Raw genomic sequence first — 25,233 nt, 5'->3', positions numbered from 1 at the left:
TGTGCTGATTCTGAACGGGCTTGTTTTAAAGCCGCCCAGCAGAAAACGTATAGCTCCACGGTAGGAGCTGCTGGGAGCTGGAGCTGAGCTTTGTTTTTTCTCTCTCCCTCCATCCCTCCTGGGAAGCTTTTTTAAATCCAAAACGTCCTGGTCGAGAGGAATGTAGCACCAGTTTTACCTGAGACTGTGGATACCTTTGCGTTTTAGCGCACCAAGCTCCTTTATCTGGGACGGTTTTTTTAATCTTATTTTATTTTGTTGGAGAAATAAGAGAACTCCTGCTGGTGCCTACAATTAAAAACAAATAGGGTTATGTAGGGACAGCTTCCTGGAGCTGCTGTTTTACATGTTGCAATTGCATTTTCCATCATTGCGGAGGCAGTAGAAGAAGTAGTATTAGCTCCTACTAATACCGTCGGAGCTTCACATCTTTTTCCTCTTTTCTCCGCTGGTTCCTAGTTGTGTTTTGTTTCTTTGGTGTTCGTGGATTAGTAGAAGATGGGACTACCCGCTCTTGAGTTTAGTGACTGCTACCTGGACAGTCCGCAGTTCAGGGACAGGCTCAAGTCCCACGAACTGGAGCTGGACAAAACCAACAAGTTCATCAAGGAGCTGATTAAAGACGGCAAAGCGCTGATCCAGGCTCTGAAATGTAAGTAAAGCTGGACAGGTGTATGTGTGCAACTTGAACGGGACTGATGGAAACAGCTGATTTAAAACAAAGAAACAAACAAAAACACATCTCCATAAAGTGCCTGACAGCGTGCATGTGATTTATAAACAAACATGCTTGAGTCTCTTGTAACCTTGGTAAAAATTCTTGAAATATTTATTTATTATGCAGCATATTAATCCAGTCTTTAATAGGAGAACATCGATATTTAATATTAATATTTATTCCCAGCAATTTATCTGCTCATATAACATAGGACAAAGTTAGAGCTAGGTACAGTTAGTATGAGATTTCCATGGCATTTTTTGTAATGTATGCTGAAATATAAAACAATGGGTAATATGGTGTACTTGCTTTTAGTTAAAGGGGCAATATTATGTAAAATTCACTTTTTTGAGCTTTACATCATGTTGTAATGTTATTCCCTCATCAAAAACTCCTCCTTGATTCTTTCATGCATATTTGAGAAATCCTTTAATCTCACATGGCAACCATTAAGTTGTGCAAAACGTCTGGGTGGATCTAGGTCCGCCTTCCACCTTTGAGCTAGGTCCACCCCAGCTCACTTCTCAAGACTAGCCAGCAACAATTAGCTAACACCCGGTGGAACTGCAGGTCAGCTGAGCTCATTACACAAGCTACTTCTCAGTGAAATGCTGCTAAAATGTTGTTAAATGATTCATTTAACAACATTGCTTAGCAAGAGTAGGCCTGACGAGATAAACAATAAATCAATTAATCGCACGACCTCATTTTAATTATTGGCTTTATCGTTTCTTTGGACCTTTTTCTCTTTCTGTTGATGACACTAAATGAAAAAAGGCTCAACTCCGGTGCTCTCCACTGACCTCTTCCTTCCTCATTTTCTTAGTGTAAAGCCCAGCGCACACTACAAGATCTTAGAGCTGTCGGCCGATTGTCGGCCCATTTTCAAAACCTGAGAGACCCACACATTACCCGACAGAAATCCTAGCTATAACGGTGTCCTACAATAGGCACAAAATAATGGCTACAAGTCCAGTTAACTAATTTTAAAACCAGGCATTAATCAATGCTTTTCTACAATCTACCTGCAATGCATGTGGCTAGTGTCAGTCCTGACTGAATGAAAATCATTATAATCTATGTCACGTTAACGAAGAACAGCTGAAAAGTTACCGGGTTTATCAACTGCGGTAGCAATTTCACTCCAACTCCTCCCCTTGTCATTTCTGTATTTTTTGCACGAAATATTGATTAAACATTAATCTTGTTTCCACATATCATCTTCGGGTTGCTTGGTGTCAGCTGTTTGGGATTCCCCTCCGTGCTTTCCCCTCAGAAAGCATGGAGGGGAATCCAGGCTTTCTGATTGGCTACCTGTCACATTCAGCAGGCTGGTTAACACTCGACGATCTACCGTAACACACCACGCACTGCAGGATGATCGGTTACGAAATTGAAAGGGACAATCTTAGAGCGCCCAACGTTCTAAGATTGTCATAATGGGAAAATTGGGGCAAAAAATTGTATAGTGTGAACCATTGCATCAGGTAGTCGATGTGCCCATCTTCTCTATTTAAATCTAATGATTACTGAAGGGCAACATAATATACAGACTTCATAATCTGCACTCTTTTGGTTGAATGCAGTATTTATTTCCACTTTGGCTTTATGTTGTTTAGTTTTTATTCAAGTACATTTTTTGTTAATGGAGACTGAGAATCCATTTTATTTTTGTTTTTGGTTGGTTTGTTTATTTTGTTTATCAGTTCCAGTGTTTAGTGTTCTTTTGAAAATAAAGTGTATCTATCTTTGGCAGGAAATCACATGCATTATTATGTCATTTCCATTAAACCAATGTAAAAAGATCTTCAACCAATATTATCGTTTTTCACAATAATTTTTGAGATAATTAATCGCTCAGCAACATTTGTTATCATGACAGGCCTAAGCAAGAGCAGAATTTTTAAAGAGGCACATTTAATGCCCAGTTTCATGGCATTAAATTACACAATCAAATTTCTTTTAGGTATTGTTTGATACTTATATTACTGCTAGCTTAAGTTTTATGGCAGGCCTAAGCAACCATTTTTAGTACCTGCTTAATTTAGTATTATTTTAGTGGGTGAAGGTGGTAGGAGTTCACCCTGCAATCAGTGGATCGTTGGTTTGATTGTTGTCCAGCCACCTCTGTTGTTGTCTCCTTGGTTAAGATACTTCACCCACCTTGACTGCCCCAGGACAGCTATGGCTACAATCATCAGTGTGTGAATGTATGTGCAAATGGAAATGACTAATTTCATGCAAAGCTTCTTTGAGTGTCCTACTAAAAGCGCTATACAAGTCTGATTTCATTTGATTTAGATACCTACTTGTATATTATAGCCTTTTGCCATTATGCTTTTAGAGTAAAACAAACTGGTATTAGTAGGTTAATTAGTCAGGCTATCTGCTCACATAGCTAGCCTGCAGTCTGCTGCTTAACATTTATCCTGCTTGTATCTTATTAATCGTTTTAAAACAGTGTTAGCTTAATAAAAGTGATGGACACCATGACTCTCCATGTGCAACATCTAACTTCATAACTGTTTTTGACAAGCTTTTCATGTTAAAATTTCTGATGCTAATATAGAAATGGATTTGTCCTTGCATCAGATCCAAGTAACCATTTACCACTTTGATTACATTTCCTGGCTGATATAAAACTTGGCGATGCCACTATGTCAGTTTTTGTTCAATTCTCTTACTATAAGCTTTGAATTTTTTTTCTCCCAATTGACTATGAACATACTTACATTAACAGTATATATCTTTTCAAAGTTATATTATGCTACTTAAGCTGTAAAGCTGATTTTTAGTACCATGTGTGTTTTACACATCAACACATCAATTGTGCCAATGAGTTTGTTCCTGTATGTGTTACTGATGAAGGACATAACAGGAACAGTTGAGATCAGGCTGATTTGACTGTGCAGTGCATAGTGTGCTCTCAAGCTGTCAGCTCGTTTGTCCCTATCGGCTTGAATTATTGCGGGGCATTCAGGGAGAGTGTTTGCTTTCATCCGAACTGATGAGTGCTGGCATTTATGTTGGTATGCTGACGGCTGTGCTGTCCGCTTTATGCTGATAAAAGCCAACTGCTGAAACACAGTTGAATATCATTTACAAGAACTTCACATGTTTTAATTTTCAGAAAAATCGCAGCATGATTTTTACATTTCTGCTGCTCTTGTTTCGATGTTTGTTTATAAGTTGATAATACAGTGACTGGTGAGGAAGAACTGAAGATAAAACGGTGCTTTCACGCTGGGAAAAAGTGCATTTGAATAAATACAAATATCCCATACTTGGATTGTGAGCCTGAAACTCAGTCATGGCTTTTATTTTTACATAACACGATGTGAACCAGGGCTAATACTTTACATTAATTACTTTGTAAAACCATTATCTCTATTAATATGAATGCTTTCTTTACTATGCACTACTGCCATTAATTCATTATATAATAACATATTGATCATTTAGTGTTTTCTGTGTTTTGCTTTTAATGCCCTTTACTGTGCCTTTTTCAGAGTCACAGTTTACAGGATCTACTTTCAGTTTAACTAATTCCACTACAACTGGCGACCTGTCCAGGGTGTACCCTGCCTCTAGTGTTAGGAAATCACATTTATAATCACATTAAAAATGTTATGTTCTCTGTTTTATGCCAATTAATGTTACTCATCTGTTTGCTTTAAGTCAGCTGGATTTACTTTACAGTTTGTAAAGTGGATTTTTTTTTCAGGGACTGTGAGAATAATGAGAGACTGGAACCAGGGACTGTTTTCTCATGCAATATGTTGCCAGAGAACTGTTGGTAAAACTCATAAAGTTCATTAGGGAAAGTCCTGGGGTGGAAATGAAGTTTACACAATTCCTGCCTGCACAGAAAAAAATAATTTGACACACAGATGACATTTTGACCTTGTAAGTGGTTCATGATATAGCTTCAAATTTACATTACTTTTCTCCTGTTAATTTAATAAAAGAAACACCTGGAGTAATGGTAGGTCGCTTTGCACCAGAAAAATCTAAGTCTAGCGATTTAGACTCAGAAGGGACTAGCTCAACACCATACACTGCACTGCCAACATAACCATATATTTTTTTGTCCAGATCACTTTTAAAACAGAGATTTTAGATCTCAGTAGCTTCCTCGTTAAATAAAGTAACATAAAAATTCTCAGACTCAAGTAATTTTTAAGTTGCAAAAGTTCCAAGCAACTTCATATTCAGCTTATGTTCCAAGACTTAGTTCTTGATTTAAACTCAAAATTTGAGTCTCATGAACCAACTGTAGCTCAGCAATGAGGTGTGCATTAGACTACAGAAGGCCTTTTTCAGTGATTAGAGTCTTGGACTTGTAAGACTTGTAAACAATGCTATAGTTGAGATCCAGTAAATGGAAATCTTGCCTCTATCTTTCTTTCTTTATGTGCAACTTGAACTTTTAACCCAGTTATATCAGCAACAGCTGTACCATGCTTTGTTAAAGTAGCATGAATTCTCTGTCGCTACCAATCTGCTCAGTTTAGTTTGCAGTTATTAAAAACCATACTTGTTTTGTGCCAAAAGGCTGGACCTCACAAAGGATGATCTGATTTCTTGAGGTCTTTGTGCCTCAAGATGTTGCATCCAGTCTTTGATTTCTTACACCACTACCTCCTCTGCCACTGAGCAGATGTATGGAAAGTCCTTAAAGTTTAAATGGTGAAGGACAATTTCTTGTGTCTATGAAGACTTTCACTTGTGTTTTTATTCTGAATTAAAAATTGAAAAAGTGAAATTGGCTGCTACCATGTGCCACGAAGCATAGTACTTCTGCTTTATATTCAATTATTTCTGCCTGTAGCTTGATTTTTGTTAAGGACACAAAACATTTTGTAAGGACAAACTGCTGTTGTAGATATTTTGAATTGAGCAGAAACAATAGAAGTATATTATTTAATTTTTTTTATAAACTTGAACCTCTATAGGAAGTTACAAAGTAAACTTTTTTCTAGAAGAGAGAAAAATAATGTAGTTAAAAGGCCTGTAAAAGCTAAGCTTTTATAGTGATGGTGCTGCCTCTTTGGGTTTTATTACCAAAGATGATTGCAGATAAGTGTCAAGTATGGTGAGAAACATATGAAACTTCTTTAAAAAGCAGTTTTGACAAGTCATTATTCATAAGTGTGACTTTTTGAATGCAGCCCAATTTCACACATTCATCCACTGCATAGCAAAGTTTATAGCAGCTCCATCCTGTTTCTGTGGGTTGAACTGGTTTCTTTACTGTTGCAGCTACAGAGGGTAGCATGTCAGGAGTTGTCAGCACACAAACTCAAGCTACAAGGCTTATCTTGATTAAATCATTTTTAAACATACAAAAATGTAAATAAAAGAAATTTCTACATGTATTATTTTGTATTAACATGTACTTGCATGTATGTGTGTTGACAGATTGTCATTTTAAGGTAGACACAGCTTGTCATTATGGAGGCTGTAAATGTGTAGTTCACTACTCCACCTCTAACATGACACGACTTAATCGGCCAAATAAACCCTAAATACCAGCCTGACATTCTGGTGCCTTGCTAGAAACAAGATACTGAGTTTACATGACTTATGTGACACAGACTCATAAGGTTGGCATGTTTTCAGTCTGTCAGAAAGCATCTCTCAGACTACTTTTCTTTCATGAAGATATATTGATATTAACAACATTCTTGAAATTGACTTCTTATCTTGCAAAATAACCTATTCTGACTGAATTGTGGATTTGTAAGCATTTATTTTATATATAAATCAAAATTTTTATGTCAAATGATGGCAGAAATGTGTTTATAGGAATGTAGTTTTTAATGTGTTTAGTCATGAGGATAAGTGCAAAGAAAAACAACAGTGTTCCTCCATGCTAACATATATTTGGCAGAAGTTTGTTGGACCAACAAGTATTGCTTGAAGTGGTCAAGATGCATAGATGCCAAAAGCTTGAAGTCATTGCCTTTCTGCTGTTTATTTTGAACAACACATCTAATAAAAAAATCACGTTTTGGATTACATTTACCCATGGGGTAAAGAGATTGTACAGGCTGAACATTTTGAGACAACAGCTCCCTCAGCCTATGGTTCCACAGGAAGACTGACCTGACATGGGGCTTGATCCTCTAAAGCCCATGCATTGCCCAGGCATGTGCTGTGTGCTTTGGCACTGGTTTAAGAACATCTTCCCACCCATTATCATTATCTTGATAGTGATAGTGCCTTGAAGCAATTACTTTAACATCAAATAAGACCTTAAAGTGCTCATGACAACCTCACAAACAAGCTGCTGGATAACTGAGGGCTTGCATGTAAAGGTCCTAGAGAAAGAGAGGTGGAAATTCCCTGAAACACACCGCTGTGCTACAAGTTTCTCTGATTCTTTGCTTTTTTTCTGTAACTCTGTCTTTACATATCTGTAGCCACCCACGCTGTTGTTGGTGGGTTGTAGGAAAGGCAATGGCAGTCATTCAGTGGCTCAGCTGTCAACAAGACTGATAGATGAGGGTCATAGACACACAAACACAAAACACCATAACTAATTCTCTAGCAGAGCTTGAGTGAACCTCCTTTTAAAATGTTCGGAGCAAAGCCGGAGTATGTGCCGCTGGGCTAAAGGAAGAAAAAGTGTCTCTGGGAAAGAAAAGAAGAAGAGAGCGTGTTGTTGTCATTCATGCTGCTTATGGAGGAGATCTGAGCGGCGCTTTCTAGGTTGTGGATCTGAGTGAAGCAATGAAAAGAATGAGGGCAGAAAATTGAGCTGTGGTGTCCCTAAATCTGAAAACTGAACGTGTCACACAGGAGAACAGTGTCCATCTTTTGGCTTTTTGTACATATTCATCATTTTGTCTGCAGTTTTGCTCCAGATGTGCCCAGATCTTGATGAAGAGAATGTGTTTATATTCATTCTTTTGTTCTTTTCAGAGATGTATAAATTGCATCACAGTGGGGGTTGGGGGTCTGCTGTGGTTGTTAGATAGAATATAAGAGAGGGAAATTAGGGCATGACTTGCCTCAGCTCTTTTGCTTTTGTTGTCTCGCTTTTTGTTGCAGTAGATTCTCAGTCATGGTATGAAACACGTGCAGCGACACGCCCTGCATTTTTTCATTCAGTCCTCTTAATGCAGGATTCTCAGTCATTTTTTATTTGGATGGCTAATGCTGGGTCTAACACAGCAACCATTTTCAAAGAGAGAGGAACCCATATCACATTCTTCTCATTAAAAACAGAATAAAACATTTCACTAGACAAAGAAAATGAAAACGAATCAACCTTCAAAGTTGTATGTTTTTCTTTTAATTAGGCAGATTTGCAAAAAAACTTTAATGTTTTAGATTTACTGTGACAAAAATCTGCCTGCTTGGTTCGCTTGACTAAAATTCTGCATGTTTAGTTAATTTTTGAGGCAGTGAAAAAAAACAATACACTTTACATTTAAATCTAAAAAAAGTGAACATTCGTGGCCCTCAAACACTTTCAGCTTGACAATTTTACCTGCATGGCAACAGGTTTTGACAGCAAAACAAAGCAGCCTATATTTGTGAAATTGACTGAAAAATGCATGTTTCTCAATATATTATTGAAAATCTAAATCTAAAAAAATGTCCTGTGCATTAGTATTCAATCAAGCCTTTTAATATTTACTGAAGTCAGTCTGACTGATCATAAAGCTGAAATATTACCTATCAAGTTGCCATTTCAGGCAGTTTAGCTTTCTCAAACATTGCCACATTGCTGCCCATTACTCCCTTTAAGTTTAGAAATAAAAATAATTTGATTGGAAACAAACATAATATATCAAAATCTAATTCATGCTAGAAAGTACTTTGTTATCAAATTCCCCCATTGGAGACGCCTAAGTCATTAAATGCACCAAACTGCCCAAGCTAACTTACTTTGTGCTGATAAAGTATGTGGTGATATGTGATAATGGAAACAAAGATTAAAAACTGATGAAGCTCATCACCAAAGAACTCCAGCCAACGTCAATACTGACACTTTGATATCGACTATCTGACTCCAGCTGGACTAGGCCTGATAAATATTTTAGCGGTGAGACATATTAGTTGCGCTGCCCAGCAATCACACAGCAACTTCAGCCTTCAGTTCTTTGTGGCTTTATATTTGTTTTCTTCCATGAGAACAGTTTACTTCACTAATGTATAATCTCTGGCCTGTTCTGTTTATGACAGAAGCTTGGTAGTTCAGTGTACAAAATAATATATATGCATATTTTCTTTCTAAGGTAGCAGTTAAGACAAACATGGTGATGATTAGTGGAACTGAAAAGAGAAGTGCAAAAGAAGCAGGGTTAGTATTTTCATGGCTCTGGTATTAAACAAGCTGTTATTAGAATTTCTAACATCATGCAAACTTAAATCAGGAAGTGAGATTCTGACATAATCTCTCAACTTGAATCTTGCCTGGAACTTATAGTAAGCTGATTGCAGAACTGTAAGCAGGAGTTTCACATGCACACTTTCAGTGCAGCGGTGCATCTGCTTGGCTAAAGTAACATTTTCGTGGGGTACTTCTGATATACACAGTAATGACTCTCCTAATGATTATAAACCAATAAAGCTGGAATTTCCTGTCGAAGTTAGTTTCAATTAACCTAGCTGAAATAAAACTTAATTTGTCAAGGTGGAGTCATTAAGGCTCTTAAACCTTAATGTCACCCTGTTTAATATGGATATGGGAACTGGAATACAACTCATAGGCTCACAATTATTCAGAACCCTGGAAGATTAATAATTAAATGTATGTTCATTTTACCAAGAAGGTATTTTCCAATAGATAATGAGAATCAAAATCAGATTTACTGGCAAAGACTGAGCACAAACAACAAGTTTGACTTTTGCTTACAGGCGCTCACAGCATACAGACATTCAGAATAAATAGATAAACTTTATGGGACAAATATGTACATTTTTTTTTCCAACAACTTTTAATAAACAAAGAAATATATGTAGTATTTGAATTGATGAATTTATTTTAGATATTTTCATCAAGAGAAAAAAATAAAAGCAGTACTTAGAAGCAGTACTTGCATAGTGTAAATGCAACATTCTATTACCAACCATTCAAAAACACAAATAAAGTTACCAGTCTGTCTACATGAACATATGCTCATTTAAAAAGTGACAACCCTGTTCATGAAAATAATAATGTTCTAACAGGTCTTTATCTTTAAATAAACTTAGTACTTTCAGATACTTGTAAAGTAATTAAACCAACTTCACTGAGCACCAGCTTGTTCCATGGTTCCTCTTGTACAAATAAAAGAAACACACCTGGCAGAGGGTGACTGCTGTAAGGCAAAAGAGTTAAAGTGGGACATTTAGGAATGAAAGCAATTCTGCTGGCTACACATTAATCCGATCACATTACTGCATCATAAAGCTTGAACAAGACTTGAAATCAAGCAGGAAGTGAAGTGAGAAATTAAACTCTGAGGAATGCTGTTTTACTTTCTGTACACGGCTACCTGATCTCTGTGGTTTGGCTATAAAAAACACAGCAGCACAGAGACCATATAATGCAGGTGGTTATGGAAGCAAATTGTTTAATGGCAGTGCTGTAACAGCAGGTGGAGAGTGGTAAACTACTTTAGCTTACTTTACCACCTCCTCTCTGTATTCAGTGTGAGATTCTTTACTTTAACTTGGAACATTTACAGTAAATGCACCAGTTGGATTTTAAGGTATGTTTCAGCTTAATGCAACAGACTACAAATTTAAAAGTAAACTAATAAAAAAATTACAGTCACATGCCCTCTGGTTATTAATGTGTGTGCTTTTAACCAAAAATCTGCAAAAGGCATTGCTTTTGGAAAATCTACTATGTATAATTACTCAGGTGTTATAATATTTTGGAGATAAGCATAGCTAGCATCAAAATGCTCTTAGGTAAATACAATTGAGTATATTTGTGTCTCTCGCCTTTGATAATATCAGGGAGGTAGTGTAACAAATTTTTTTAAAGCAAACGATTGTTGTCTATAAAGTGTAACAACTGCAACTTTAGAAACTTAGTTTCAGTTCACTCAAAATTTCCAAGGTGCTGCTTAAAAGAGGTAACAATATTAAAGCAACACATAATTCCATTGATAAAATATTTTGTAAGGTTTATTAGTTAGTAGTTAGTAGTAATTAGTTTTATTACTAGTGGCATCTGCCACACAAAGCCTCAAATTTAGTTTCAGGTGATATCCACCATGATGCAAACTTTGGTGTCCAGGTTTTTAGACATGACCATCTTGGGTTAGAGGTTCAAAGTCTATGTGCCCTGACATGAATGTGTTACTGGGTATAATCCTCTTTATCTCTTCAGAGTGTTACTGACTAGATGGAAATAAACTGACAGTTAAATTAACAATATTCAAGTTGAGCCTTGATTTCTATTTAGTCATTTTTCATGAAACAATTTCAAGTATAAACAAGCCAGCATCCAGAGAACCATGACAATACTTTTAACTTTTCTCTTCCAAATTATCATCCTCTGTAACATAATACTTATTTCAATGCAATGAGGTTTATGTAAAGTAATAGATTGCCAGCAATAGAGTCTACAAATAAATAATTTAGTCTATCTCCATGTGAGTAGTGTAATGTTCATGTTACACAGCAGCCATGTTTATTCCCTTCATATTGTTTTGTTGTTGTTGACTGATTATTTTGTGTAAAATTAAATTTTTAAAAGTTTTCCTGGTGGACCCTCAGATTTTTTTTTTGCCTGCAGGGCAGTCACATTGAAATTCAACCCCTTTGATAATGAGCTACAAACCCACAGCCTGCAGAGCAGCAAAGGTGTGTCTTACAGCTTCTGTCCTTTAATAAGAAACTTCAGGCCTTTGCAGGTTCGACTGTCCAGACTTGCAATTTTATTCTTATCAGCAAAAAAAAACTTTCTCTCTAATGAATCGTCACACTTTACCTGAAAGCCCTGCAGTCTGAACAAACCACACCTTCCTGTCTCCTTAGCTTTACAACAGTGAAGTTCTCAAAGGTAAGACAACAGGTGTGGCTTAAGCCCAGCAAAAGGAGTCCACCAGAGCACATAATTCCTACAGGCACGTTTACACATGCTGTAGATAATATAGCTGTTTTCCCTTCACATCAAAGCTCTTAAATGAGACAGAACAAAAGGAAAGGAGGCAGCAGCTAGCAGGCGAATCACGGCCTGGCACCGTCTTTTAGGAAACCATGTCTGCAGGTTGTAAGGTGAAAGCAGGCTGTTATTGTACCCAGAAACGACAGCGCTTTCCTTGGTAAAGGAGGGAACACCCCCTCCTTTTTTAAAAAGCAGAAGCACGGACTCTACTTTAAAAAAAACACTCAGATTGATTTGTGTCGGATTTGCATTAGTGTGTTGATAGAAATTAAGTATGGTTACAGGAATATTGAATTGTAATTTATGATTAAATAACATTGTCAGCTAAAGTTTAGGATTGAACATTATAGGGATTTTTTTTTTTACAATTCAGCTTAATTCATTTTAAAAATATTCAAAATAAAAATATTGAAAATATTCTATTAGTCAATCAAACAAATTCTATTCATACAGAATTTTTCAAAAGAATGCTTTACAAAATAATGAAAACAAGAGGCAATGGCAAATAAACAATGAGAACATTTCCAGCCTGATCCTTGATGACATAGAGCTAATCACCAAGATAAATCAGCAACATACCAATGGAAAAATGTAAAAAAGCTTTTCAGCCAAAATAAGAAAGTTTTGATTACTGCACTCCCAATAAATATGTTCCCACTGATTGTTTTGGATGTACCTTCTTTCTATTAAAATGTAAACAAGAATCATATATTTTCAAAGTAAATACTCTTCTACATTGTTGTATAATCATTTGAGAGTTATCTTCTCATTTGCTAACAAAAACATAGTTCTTGGGTCCATTTAAATCTGTCAGGCATCTGAACAACCTTTGGATCAAATCTGTGAAGCTGCAGATGTGGATGAGGTTTAATTGGAAATGAATAATTTCAAATTAAAAAAGTCAACTAAAAGCCTAATCAAAAACATAAGTTTTAAAAAAAAATCATCAGCAGAAACAGAAGACTGTTTCTCAGGTGAGGGCCATAATAGAAAAATGATGCCCTGCCGTCAGTTTTCATTCCTTCTTTCATATTTTGTGTTATTGTTATAATGTCTTGATTGGTATCATTGCCATTCTTGAAACACCAGAGTGGACAAGTTTTTGCACGTTACAAAAGCACGTTGTGCAGGTTAGTGCTGATGTTGAAATAATTGCTCTACAACACTGAGTTACCTTTTGCAGCTTTAACCAGCCACTGTTGCTGGTAGAATATGATTTGTACATTTTTACATAAGCTTAAGCCCCTGGCTCATTTGTTACCTTATTTGTTTTTACAAGCTAGCTTCCTGCTTTTTCATTGTGAATCATCCTTTAAATTCCTAATTTAGAGGATATTTGCTAAGCTATGTTTTCATAATTAGCAAACTGGACATGACTTTCCAATTAGAAAACCAGCTTTGGGTTTGTTGATCCTGATCTGTTAAAAGAAACTTTGTTGAAACTTTGTAGTACAAGACCCATGGCACATCAACAGCTTGTAGGACACATTCTGAAGACCTGCTGCAAATAGCCAATTCAGTAGAACTTCACCTCTAGAGCAAGGTTATTTTTTGACATTACAAAATCATAAAAAATATCATTTAATACATATATACATAAAATCTAACCTCTCAAAGCTGTTTGGTTGCATTTAGATGTGCTGCTGTCACAATCTTTGATTTTTAAAATATTTTTGTATTTATCTCGGCAAAGTCATGAATGCTATCATTTCTATGCACTTTGTGTTTAGATCAGAATGTGGGAGTGGTTTCTTGATAGGGAAGTGGACAAAGAGAACAGAAGAGAAAGACAAGGAATATAAATAGTTGGAATCAGTGATCCACATTGTCAGACTTTAAGTTTCAAAAGGAATTCCCCTCTATATCAGCCTCCTTCTTTTCCATGTTTTCCTTTTTGGTTTCATGTTTGCTGTCCCTCTCTCTTTTCCTTTCTGTAGAGTCATTGGAATACAAAAGTGCATGTAGAAAAACTGAGCTAATCGTCATTCCAAATAGTTTACTGAATACGGAAAGGCGTTCATGTTACATAAAATGCAGAGATCTTTAACCCCTGCCAGCATTTTTATTGTTTAATTTTCTACCACAAGCAGACACAGCCGCCTGGGCAAACCCTATAGTGCACTTTGCCAGAGGTTGTGTTATTTTTATAAGAGCGGGACATGAGTGAACCCCTGCTGTGGTGAAGTAATAACACTGGGCATCAGCTTGAACCAAGCAGAGCAGGCCCACAGTTCTGCTCTGAAGCAGAAAGCTAGCTTATTATTTAAAAGTAACACTTTTGCTAACAAAACTACACACTAACACACACACCCCTACACACAGATGGATTTTTTCAGAAAGCTGAGCCACCAGGTGGAGGTCTTTTAGACTTTGACATGTGGAGAACTTGGCACTTGAACCCCAAACCCTGTGATTAGTGGATTACCCACAAAGCCTTCTGAGCATCAAACTCAACCAAAAATGCCAACATTAAACACATGCTTCAAATTATTGAACTTATTGCAGCGACCAAGCTCTGTTACAATATTTGTGTGGATGTACAGTTCCTCTGTAAACAAAACAAACAAAAAACACAAAAAAAACCCATACCTTTATTTGTATTATAGTAATCAAACACTTCTTATAATTTCTGAACAGTGGGTTGTGTCATTTCGAAATTCTAAAGTGTGTTTAATTCAGAAGAAACATTCTTGGTGAAACTAAACAATTAGTCTTAACTTATTGGACTTAACTGTACATGACAGCCTGAAGCCGTAAGATGGGAAATGATGGTTCTCTAAATGATCGACCAATAGTAGCAGAGTACAAATGCATCCCACGCTTTTACCACAGATTTTTCTTGTAAAGATGTTGAGAAATGACTCATTTTCCTTCCACTTTGCAACCATGAGCATCTTTCGTATTATTCTATCACATAAAGTTTGTGGCTGCATTGTGACACATAGAAAAGCTCAGTTTCTCGTGATAATCTTTGCTATATAGTATGTGTTCTCCTTGGTAGAGAGTTTGTTAGTCAAAAGAGATGCACAACTATTCAGTTTTGTCATTAAGGTTGTCGAGGGGTTTTGCAACAAAATGTTTCACTATAAATAACAATTTTATTTAACTTTGACCCAATTTACTTCATCATAAGAAGAAGGATAATGATACAGGCAGGCAGGGGTGGGCTGAGAGGGGGACATTCGTCACCCTGCTGCCCAGAGCCAACCCAAACAAACCACATTTGACTGGCGTGGTGAGCAATGAAGTACATGTTTGTGTATTTAACAGTGCGTGTGTCTGCGTGGCTGCTGGCTGTTTTTGTCCCGCTTGTGCCAAGAATAACCCCCTGCTAAGAATATTTAATCCGCAGGTTATAACGCTCCTTCCTCTAAGCTGCCGCTTTATTGAACGGAATGGCAAATCGCTCTGTTTATTATGCGATACCACGATATCACATTACAAGGCTTCAAACCTTCAGCGTCATTTTAGCACACTCCATGCTAATATTGACAAGGATTTCCCCAAAGGTACTGAACTACGGAAGCAAAAATTGAGCACATTGAAAAGCCAGGTAAAAAGACAGTCTCAAATGTTTCAGCAATTGACCAAGCGTGGAGAAGCTGTGACACTTGCATCCTATAAAGTGGCATGGAATATTGCCCGTGCTAAAAAACCATACAACGAAGGCGAGTTTTTAAAACAGTGTTTTGTAGATTTAATTGACATTTTGGCTCCAGATAACAAACAACTCAAAGATTCCATCACTGATCTCCAGATGTCACGACACACAGTTGAAACCAGAATATCAGACATAAATAATGCGCTTGAATCTGATCTACATGCAGACCTGAACGCATGTGCTTATTTTAGTGTAGCATTAGACGAGTCATGCGACATACAGGACAAGCCACAGTTGGCAATATTTGTACGAATGATTTCTGAGGACTGCGTGGTGAAAGAAGAGCTTCTCGATATTGTCCCATTAAAAGACAGAACTCGCGGCACTGACGTAAAAGAAGCAATGATGGAAGTATTCAAAACAGCGAATATGTCTTTAGAAAAACTCACCGCAATAGCCACGGATGGAGCGCCATCGATGATTGGTTCTGTGAACGGCCTTGTGGGCCTTTGTAAGGGTGATGACCTCTTCCCCGATTTTTGGAATTTTCACTGCATCATCCACCGGGAGCAACTCGTGTCTAAAAAACTGAATTTAGACCACGTCATGAAACCTATGATGGAGATTGTGAACTACATCCGCACGCATGCCCTTACTCACCGACAGTTCAAAAATCTCATTGCTGACCTAGACGGAGACTTGCCAGGTGACTTGCCACTGCACTGCGCTGTAAGATGGCTCTCAAGAGGTAAAGTGGTTTCACGCTTTTTGGAGCTTTTGGAACCAGTAAAATTGTTTATGGCAGAAAAGAACAAAAGTTACCCTCAGCTCTCAGACCCCAAATGGCTTATGGATTTGGCTTTCTTAGTGGACATGCTTTCACACTTGGACAAACTAAACCTGGACCTGCAGGGGAAATTAAAAACTCTTCCTGATCTGACACAAAGTGTATTCTCCTTTGTTAACAAGGTGAAGCTGTTCAAAGTGCACATTCAAAATGGCAATCTGTCCCATTTTCCTTCATTGCGCAGCGCCCAGCAGAAGGCTGGCATTAGAATGAATATGGGTCAGTACGTGAAAATGCTTGCGCAACTGTACGGGAGCATTACTTCGCGTTTTGAGGACCTGCAGCAGAAAAGACCACAGATCGCTCTTCTCATCGACCCTTTTAATGCAGAGGCAGACTGCCTCAAATCCCCGCTTGTCACTGATGAGGCAGCGAGTGAACTGGAGATGATTGAGCTACGCGAGGATGACAGACTGAAATCTCTTTTGAAAGAAGGCCCTGTTGCGTTTTGGAGAGTTGTGCCAACTGAAAAATACCCGTGTGTAAAAAGAGCCGCCCTCAAACTGCTGTCGATGTTCTCCTCAACATATGTCTGCGAATCCCTGTTTTCTACCTTGAAACACGTGAAGTCCAAGCATCGGTCCGTTCTGACTGACACTCACGTAAAGGAACTGCTCCGAGTGGCTACAACTGAATACCAACCTGATTTGCAGAGGATTACTAGAAACAAGAGATGCCAGAAATCCCACTGAGATTATCACCCCATCACCTCCAGCAAGGTAAGAAACTCTGTGATGTAGTTTGAAAAAAATACCATCTGACTAAACATGCCTGTGTGAATATTTCAATATTGATCAATTTACATTATACAGGCCCTATCTATGTATCTGAAGTGTGTTCATTAGTTGCGTGTGTCAGAGCAAGGGATAGAGAGAGCAGTGCCTGTGTGTGTGTGGAGAGGGGGGTGTCTGACCTCCAGGGTAGTTGCTGTATTACCTCTGGCTAAGCTGCATTTGATGTGTGTGTTGAGGGTGGACACTTGAGGGTTATGTTGTAAGAAGAGGAGTGTGTTATTAGAAAAATATATGGTTTTAATTATGTGTGTTTGTGTGCGCATGTGTGTGTGTCTGTCTTGGCAGGTCAGCGCGTGGTGTGGCTCTTGGACTTTCACAGTTAAAGATTTCGGCTCTTTGTGTCTAACTTGTTCGCCACCCCTGCTCTAAGGCTTGCTCTCTGCCTCACCCCCATCTCTCTGACACCCAGTCTCACTCAGACACACACTTGTGGACAGCAGAGGGTTACCACTTTACGCTGTCTGCTTTTTTTTATTGTCATGGGTTACAGATTCCATTTTGAGCCATGCTGTCTCATTAGAAATGCGTACTTATGATTATTATGCTGTCTGATTTGGTCGTGAACACAGTGTATCTGGTCAGACTGTGATAGTACTTCAGGTCAGAAGGTCAGGATTAACACTCACTCAAGGTTTTATGATGGTGTAGCTGGAAGAGGATTGAGATTTAAGACGGGGATTTGGGTGCATCTCTACAGGTTTGAGGATGTTTTTTTGGTTTTCTATAAGTGGCAGATGGAAGGGGCTCTAAGATTGTGGATTTGTTTTTTGACATACTATTCAGATAATTTAGTACAAATTATTTCAACCTTTAATAACATTTTATTATCGTGTTATCCTTTTTAAAGAGCTATTCAATTACCGGATTAAAGTATACCTACATTTAAAGCTACAGTTATTTTCATATTAATAGAAAACAATAGCTAAGACATTGTTAGGAAGAGCATGCCTTTTTTGTGCAAATTTTGAACATGTGTAATTACATATTTTATTTATTTTGCTCTCTAATTGCAAGTTAGTTAATGGGATTTGAAGGTGATATTTATCTAAACAATAGATAAATATATATATATATATATATATATATATTTTTTTTTTAATCAAAACCAAAGCTTACATACATTTCATTGGTGTTTGGTTATTTTGCCTCTAATACATAAAACTAATATCAAACAATTTGGGTTTGTTGATCTAAGCTTCTCAGAATAGTTTTCTGGGATTTTGGTCCATTCCCGAACTGGTGCAACTGAGTCAGATTTGTTGGCTGCCTACTAGCGCACACATTTTCAGTTCTGCCTACATTTCATAAAAGAAATGTCCAGATCACAAAGATTAGGACTTTGGGACAGTTACTCCAAAACTGATTTTTTGTCTTTAGTAAGGTTGTAAAGTTTAAGGTTTGGGGATTTGGTCCGTCTGAAAGATATATTTGCGCTTAGGCTGGGCGCTATATTCATGTCGCAAAGGACTGTTTGGAGTGCAATACCTGTTGGCTAGTATATTTCAGGTTTTATTAACTTTTATGAATTTTTTCATGCTAATTTAATATTTATCTAGAGTCTCAAAGTAGACTCTACATATAACAAACATAAAAATGACATTGCTCTAAATGCTAAAGGTCACGGTGATGGCAGACAGCAACTGATATCACCATCACGAATATTTACTAATATTATAAACATTGCACTTTATTCATATATCTTGCAGCTCTACTTATTATTTAGCTTCTATCTCACTGAGACTTTAGTCTTTGGCTTTTCTAAATTTTTATAGTTCCCCAGTTTATTTTTCTTAATGTATTCTTAGAGTTTGGAACAGACGCTATTCTCGTCATAACTGAATCAAGTCTGTTGTGTGTGGTCATACTGCTCTCAGATCAATGATCAAAACTGATCATTGAGTTATTCAATATATTTTTGTCAAAATTAATGTGCATTTGTTTCTTTTAGCACAAGTGATCATATATTTGGTGTTTTTCATGTATGAAAAGTTAACATGAAATATTATCTCTTGTTACATGACATAAATATTTCTTGCAGATTCTGTTTTGGTTTGATGCAGTGTTGGTATGTCACCATCTTTTGTTACTATATTAGGAATTGTGTCGACTTTCTCATTCTTAAGTTTATACAGGGAGTTTTTACAGAATTCCTCTCTCTCTAAACTTAAACTCTTATATAACATTTTTCCCCAAAAGATATTAATGCGTGAGTTACTTTCTGAAGAAAAAAATTGAAGCAAATGTCAAAAAGACTCATTTTACAATATTTTTACATTTTACACTATAATTAATCTTGCATTGCAGTGTTGACATATTGAACATAGGGGATCCTGTAAAGTCAGTCTTCCATTCAATTTCAATAGACCATCACATATTGCAGTCTTTATCTTCTCTATGCTTGTCTAAGGAGCTATTGATTAGGCCTCTCAGCTCTCAAGGAGCTCTCCTATTTGTTAGTTGTCAAATATCATTTTATGTTTATGAACTGAATAACTAAATAGAGATTTAAACCTCAATTACAAACACTTCTTTCTCTCCTCGGTTAATTCTTGGTTAAATCTTTGTGGTTTTGACAAAACTATTTCCTAACACTATTGTATATAATAAGGTACATGTAGGATTCGTATGCCACTGTAAAAAGATAGATTGGTTTAAGTGTACTTTCATGCACATAGGTTGAAAAACTTCATTTTGTTCTGTTAATTACATGTGCTACTATTAATAGTAGCAATGTACTGATCAGAAATTAGTTTCCGATTTTCAATCACCAGTTTTTGTAAGATTTGACCTTATGACAGTTTTTTCTTTAAAACTATAAAAGCAGTAGGGTGAGCAGCATGTACATGAGGACGATTGCCAGCCCTGAGACCTGCCTCCTGGCTCTGATTGATCAATTCTAGTCAGCACTGGGAGAACTGGGAAGGCAGGGGAGCTTGATTTTTATCTGTCTCATACCATGCTGTCTATAAAACACCTACTTTTTAAAAAAAATAAAAGTTACATATTTCAGCTTTAAGTGCCAGTTTCTCCAAGCATCTATAATTATTAATTATAGAACTTTGGACCTTTTCAATGCAGGGCTGTTTCTGTATTCTTTGTTACATTTGTTCTCAAACCCCAACTCATTTATTTTGTGTCTAGTCTCGGTTTCTCATGTTGGCCACAGAGGAAGCTGTCAAACTAAAAGCCACTCAGCTGTACATCCGGATGGCTTCGATCCAGCCTGAGAGTGGCTGAAGAGAGTGATAGCTACCAAGTAATGGCTAATAAAAGATGTGAATCGTCTTAGAAGACCAGACTAAACTTGTTCTTTGCCCTTAGCCAGACAATATGGACATTGTAGCTGCATGTGTGTAATGTGATAATAAGAAATGATTGTGCCTGTAGGGCTGCTTATTGTCTCTTACTTGAAGTGAGATGATGGGAAAGAGTAGACATATTTTTTCTGTTTGCTTTCAGAAGAACATTCCCATTATTTAACCTGTCTAAGAATAAGAGCAGCAGGTTATGTTTCATCAGGACTTGTCTCTCGAACTGTCTTAACCTCGCAGCAGCTTGCTCGGGGCTGCAGCAGGTGTCGGAGACAGCTTGCTCACACATGCGTGCTTGCATGCTCACAGCAGCATGCTGAGACATACATCTTCAGCAGTGCAAATTTGCCATACTGCTATGGTCATCAAAATTCAACACATGTACAAATTTGCTGCTTAGAGTGATTCCTCACTGAGGCACTGACTTTAACTAAGCATTACACATGGTGGTGAAATAATAGGATTGGCCTGATAACCTAGTAATGTCTTGACAAGAATGAAGCAAACCGGAAAATAAAGGATTAAAGGCGGGGAGATTACAGATTGGAGGTGGATGGTTCGCATGGCGTTTGGCTCGCTGAAGGTTGAGAATTCAGCCTTGATAATGGTGGGGGTTGATTTGGGGGGTTGGGCATTAATCTGGAAGACACGGAGGCCCATTCATCAGGAACAAGAGCATATTTATTTAAATGCATATTTCTTTGCCTCCTGAGGCAAAGAGGTTAGGAAGAGAAAAGGAAATCAGGTCAGCAAGAGAGGTTTAGAAAGACAAGATCTGGTGTGTTTTAATAAATCAGGTTTCACATTTTGGTGCACATTAAAGTGAAAATTATTTTTATTTATCCAGATTCTGTTTGCTTATATTTTGAGTTATTTGATAAATTTCTACAGTATATAGGAATACTGTATACGGTACAAAATTGAATCTGGATGACTATCAGCTTGGCTGGTAAGTATCAAGCATCCCTGTTGATAATGGTAAGTCTATTTGCAAATGCTCAGGGATTAACTTGACCAAGTTAAAGACTATCAAGTGGCGCTGACTGTACCGTCATAATTTTTTACCATAAAAAGTCTGAATCTAAGTTACTCTTAGTGTATGGCAAGTTAGTGATATAACTATTTTAAGAACAATTTCAATCACAGAAGCTGAGAGTTCTTGTAGTGTGCTGTAGCCCAATGTTTTCTTATAATAAATCAATTGCAGTTTTTCTGAATGGAAACAGTCTGGATGGAAAACTTACTTCCTCTTCCTGTTCTTGTTTGGGATTTCTTGTTTCAAGCTTCCCAGAGCAGCAACACAAAAAGTAGGAAGGGTGGCCACTGTAAACTTTTGTTAGAATTCTATATATTACATATAGGGTGGGAATAAAGCAAAATGTAAACAATATGGCAGAATGTGTAAAGAATTGATATTTGTATTCTTTGTAGATTTAATCTTTTGAAGTAATCAATCAGGTAAACCAAAATAGCTAACTGCAGTGATGTACTGTTTTCAACAAACTGTGAAAGCAGCAAATGGAACCAGTACTTATTTAGGACAAAATAAATCAGGATACTTTTCTTCCTTTTTGGGTTTTAAATAGCTTTTGTGTCATTGCCTTTCTTTATCCTCCCCTCCATTTATCTCATCTTGATGGAATGAGGTCAGGAAAATTTTCAGTCAAGCCTGTAAGAGACTGCTGATTTATTTCCTGGTTTATGTCTTTGCTTTGAACCACTCAACCTTGTTGTCTTCAACAAAAAGATCTGGGCTTTTTACTTTAGTACAACCTCAGTACAGCTTTTGCCTGGTCAGTAGAATCAGTACCACCACTTGGGTAGAATTTATTAATTAGCAGATTTGTAGAACTGTTTAATTGCAAATTTAGCGGCTGAACAACCCAAACTACAACCTCCAATTACTCAGGGAGGTGTCTGAGTAGTGTAGGAAATGTAGCACGTTTAAGTGATTTAATTAGAAATTTACAGCTTGTCAGTCCTGAAAACAATGTCTCTTGAGGGGTTAATACTGTGTAATCAGTGTAATTGAGAATTAGCTCTCAGTACTATTTGTTAATGATTTTATTATGTAAAAAGAAACCTAAATAAGTATAATGAAAAAAGAAATGCTAATTCTACACTAGTACAACTACAACTAATATGAGAGGTTAAATGGGGAGGGGGACTGGACATGTAAAATGTTCTGTAAACTTTTGAGAAATATGACTTTTTGCAAAGTTTAGCAGTGCCTAAGAGTTTAAGGCAAGAGTCTAAGAAAGTGACGTTCAGCACAGGTCCAAAGTGTGGAGAAAACTTGTAAATGATGTAATCTTTCACTTCACGCAAAATTAGACAAACATAGTGTAGCATATGATGCAACAAAAAACATTTACTGCAACTGAATCTGTGCAGGGAGATCAGTCACAGCTCTGAGCTGTTTGGGTTGGGCTAGAGCTTCTGAAGGCAACGATTGTGTTTACCAGGTATTAACTAACAGCTCAGTTTTCATGGTTGATATAGTAAAACCAAACATTTTGAAACTTCCTTCATGTCTGATCCATTTTAGTTACTGGTTGTTAAATGGGAATATTAGCTGCTAAAGTGTTGCTGCCATAAAGATGGATAAACCATCCTTAGGGTCAATATGCTAAATGTAAGTGTAGAAAAGCAAGTAACCAGTAGTAAATAAATACCTTCACTTTAAGGGAGTTAGAAAGGCCACAAGACTGTCACAGAGAATTGTAGGTAGTTTGTTTGTGTTAGTCTACGGACCAGAGGCAGGTTTGTGTCCTCATCAGTGGAGGAAGTGGACAGAGACTATTTAGAGACTGGTACTAATCTGGTTACTGTAGTTTCCATCTTCTTCTGTCTCTTTTTGCCTGTCACCACTGCTGCCACTCCGGCCTGATCTGGACAGTGACCTACAGGCTTTATGTGTGAGGATATGGCAGCATTTTTCTGTCCTGTGCCAAATTTGTTTTCAAAGCAGCATAAATGATTAAAAGGTTAACCTGCTGTAGTTCAGTTTGTATTATTGGTGCCTGGTTAAAGAAATGTATTAAGCATTTCTGTTGCTTTACTGTTACAGTCTGATTTATTTAAAACCTCTGTTTGTTTTGGGATGGCGGTTTGATTCTCACACCAATAATGGTCTCAACTGGAAACGCAAAGTCTGGTATCCAGAAGGAAAACTAATCTTTTATCATGCAACTCATTTACTTACCTTTTTAAATGAAATGTTACTTTCAGCTCCTTTTATCACTGTGAGATCCCTGTTAGAGGAAGGTTGTATATTATGGTTCATTTCCTGTTTTGAAGAGGATGCATGTGCTGCTAATAGGTCATGGATGTCACATCAGGTTAGGCCATTAGATGAGATGTTGGAGGACTGAATTGTTTTTCTAAAAATGTGTCTTCAGATTGTTTGGCTTCTATAGCAAACCAGAAGGAATGTCAGTGTAACATTGAATTGATCAGATTTTGTTAAGCATGTTTCCAATCACTTTTCCTTAGGCTTAGATTTACCAGTACTAATTTGAGGATATTCTAAATATTTGGATCCTTTTGGACCCATTATTTCACTCGTTTTTTTTTTTGTTTGTTTTTTTTTTTACCCCTCCAGGGGGTCTTTTGTGGGCTCTAGTGTTCCTTATATGATAGTAGGCTGACAGGAAATGGGGAAGGAGAGGGGGGAAGACATGCGGCAAATATCGTCGGGTCCGGGAGTCGAACCCGCGACGGCCGCGTCGAGGACTCAAGGCTTCCAAATACGGGTCGCGCTAACCACTACGCCACCACGGCACGCCCCTCGTTGTTTTTGTTTTTTTTACCAAAAGTTTCTCCTTCTGAAACAAACTGGACATTTCTTTTACATCTCATGAAAATAGTTAGCATGTCTAGCATTACTTTTCAGCAAGACTTTATCTTTCCACAACTCACTTACACTGAAAATAGCTACTACCTTTGAGTCTTATTTACTCTGCAAAGATTACAATTTAACTTAAAATCATTAAACTGGGATCACCAGGTGATTTATTTTTAAGGTTCTCTCCTGAGCATTGTTAAAATGTAGCAGAAATAGAAACAAACAAATAAAAATGTGGTTAAACTTATTGGTTTCTGCAAGTAACCATTTACCTAATTAACGGGTTAATTAGTGTAGTAAATTACCTGTACGTTAGTATAAGTTTGAGCCATCCAAGGTTTACATGACAGTCAGTCATTTACCCTTTTATAAACACAAAATTCCCTCATATTTTCTTCACATTGATGCTGGTAAGCTACGTTGGCGAAATTGGTCACCTAGCAACATATTGTTGCTAGGTAAACAAAGAGTCCCTAGCCTACATCTCCCAGAATGCAGTGTGATTCTGGATTGGAGTTCAGCGAATATTATTTATATATTTAATATTTATATTCTATCAGATGTATTATCTATTGATATTAATTGTGTGTCTGTCACAATATGTATGTTGTTTTTGATTTATTGTCCTGCCCTAGTTGACAGTGAGAAAAACTTAAACTGTTTATTTGTTTGTCAGCTAAGAAATGGTATAAAACTAGGGGAGTAGTTCGCTTAACTGTAAACATTTTCATATTTTGTTACAAATCCATAATAAATAAAATCTTTATTTTGATACCTGCATGCAGCATAAGCTATCTTTGCTGTTTTCCCAAGTTTTCCAGCAGAAAAAAACTTCCGGGCAAGAACTGGTGACACTCGTATACTTGTGGAGTCTGTGTTTTCCTCGTTTTACAAGAACGTTTTAAAATTGGCAGTACACTTGGTGTTTTCCTTTAATTTTTGGGGTCAGTTTTACCCAAAGCAGGGCATTTTCTGGCTCCCCACATGGATTCCAAGTCA

General features: G+C 37.1%; 2 protein-coding genes across 2 annotated transcripts in view; both read left to right on the top strand.

The window, feature by feature from the left end:
- The first annotated feature begins 498 nt into the window (after positions 1–498).
- The window catches only part of LOC116728521 (rho GTPase-activating protein 26), an 80,619-nt gene continuing 55,884 nt past the window's right edge, over positions 499–25,233 (top strand). The window contains exon 1 of the mRNA XM_032576702.1: positions 499–652. Within this exon, the coding sequence (XP_032432593.1) occupies positions 499–652 (154 nt within the window). The remainder of the gene's footprint in view (positions 653–25,233) is intronic.
- LOC116728523 (general transcription factor II-I repeat domain-containing protein 2A-like) lies at positions 16,031–17,438 on the top strand. The gene is made up of 2 exons (XM_032576705.1): positions 16,031–17,001; positions 17,362–17,438. Exon 1 carries the CDS (start codon positions 16,042–16,044, stop codon positions 16,972–16,974), a length of 933 nt encoding a protein of 310 aa, XP_032432596.1. The 5' UTR covers positions 16,031–16,041; the 3' UTR covers positions 16,975–17,001; positions 17,362–17,438.

This window comes from Xiphophorus hellerii, chromosome 11 (genome assembly GCF_003331165.1).
Source record: "Xiphophorus hellerii strain 12219 chromosome 11, Xiphophorus_hellerii-4.1, whole genome shotgun sequence".
Classification (NCBI taxonomy): domain Eukaryota; kingdom Metazoa; phylum Chordata; class Actinopteri; order Cyprinodontiformes; family Poeciliidae; genus Xiphophorus; species Xiphophorus hellerii.
This window is presented reverse-complemented; position numbering and strand designations above follow the sequence as displayed.

Excerpts from the sequence above, each read along its gene's own strand:
- LOC116728523 (XM_032576705.1), top strand. The coding sequence starts at position 16,042 with ATGAAACCTATGATGGAGATTGTGAACTACATCCGCACGCATGCCCTT.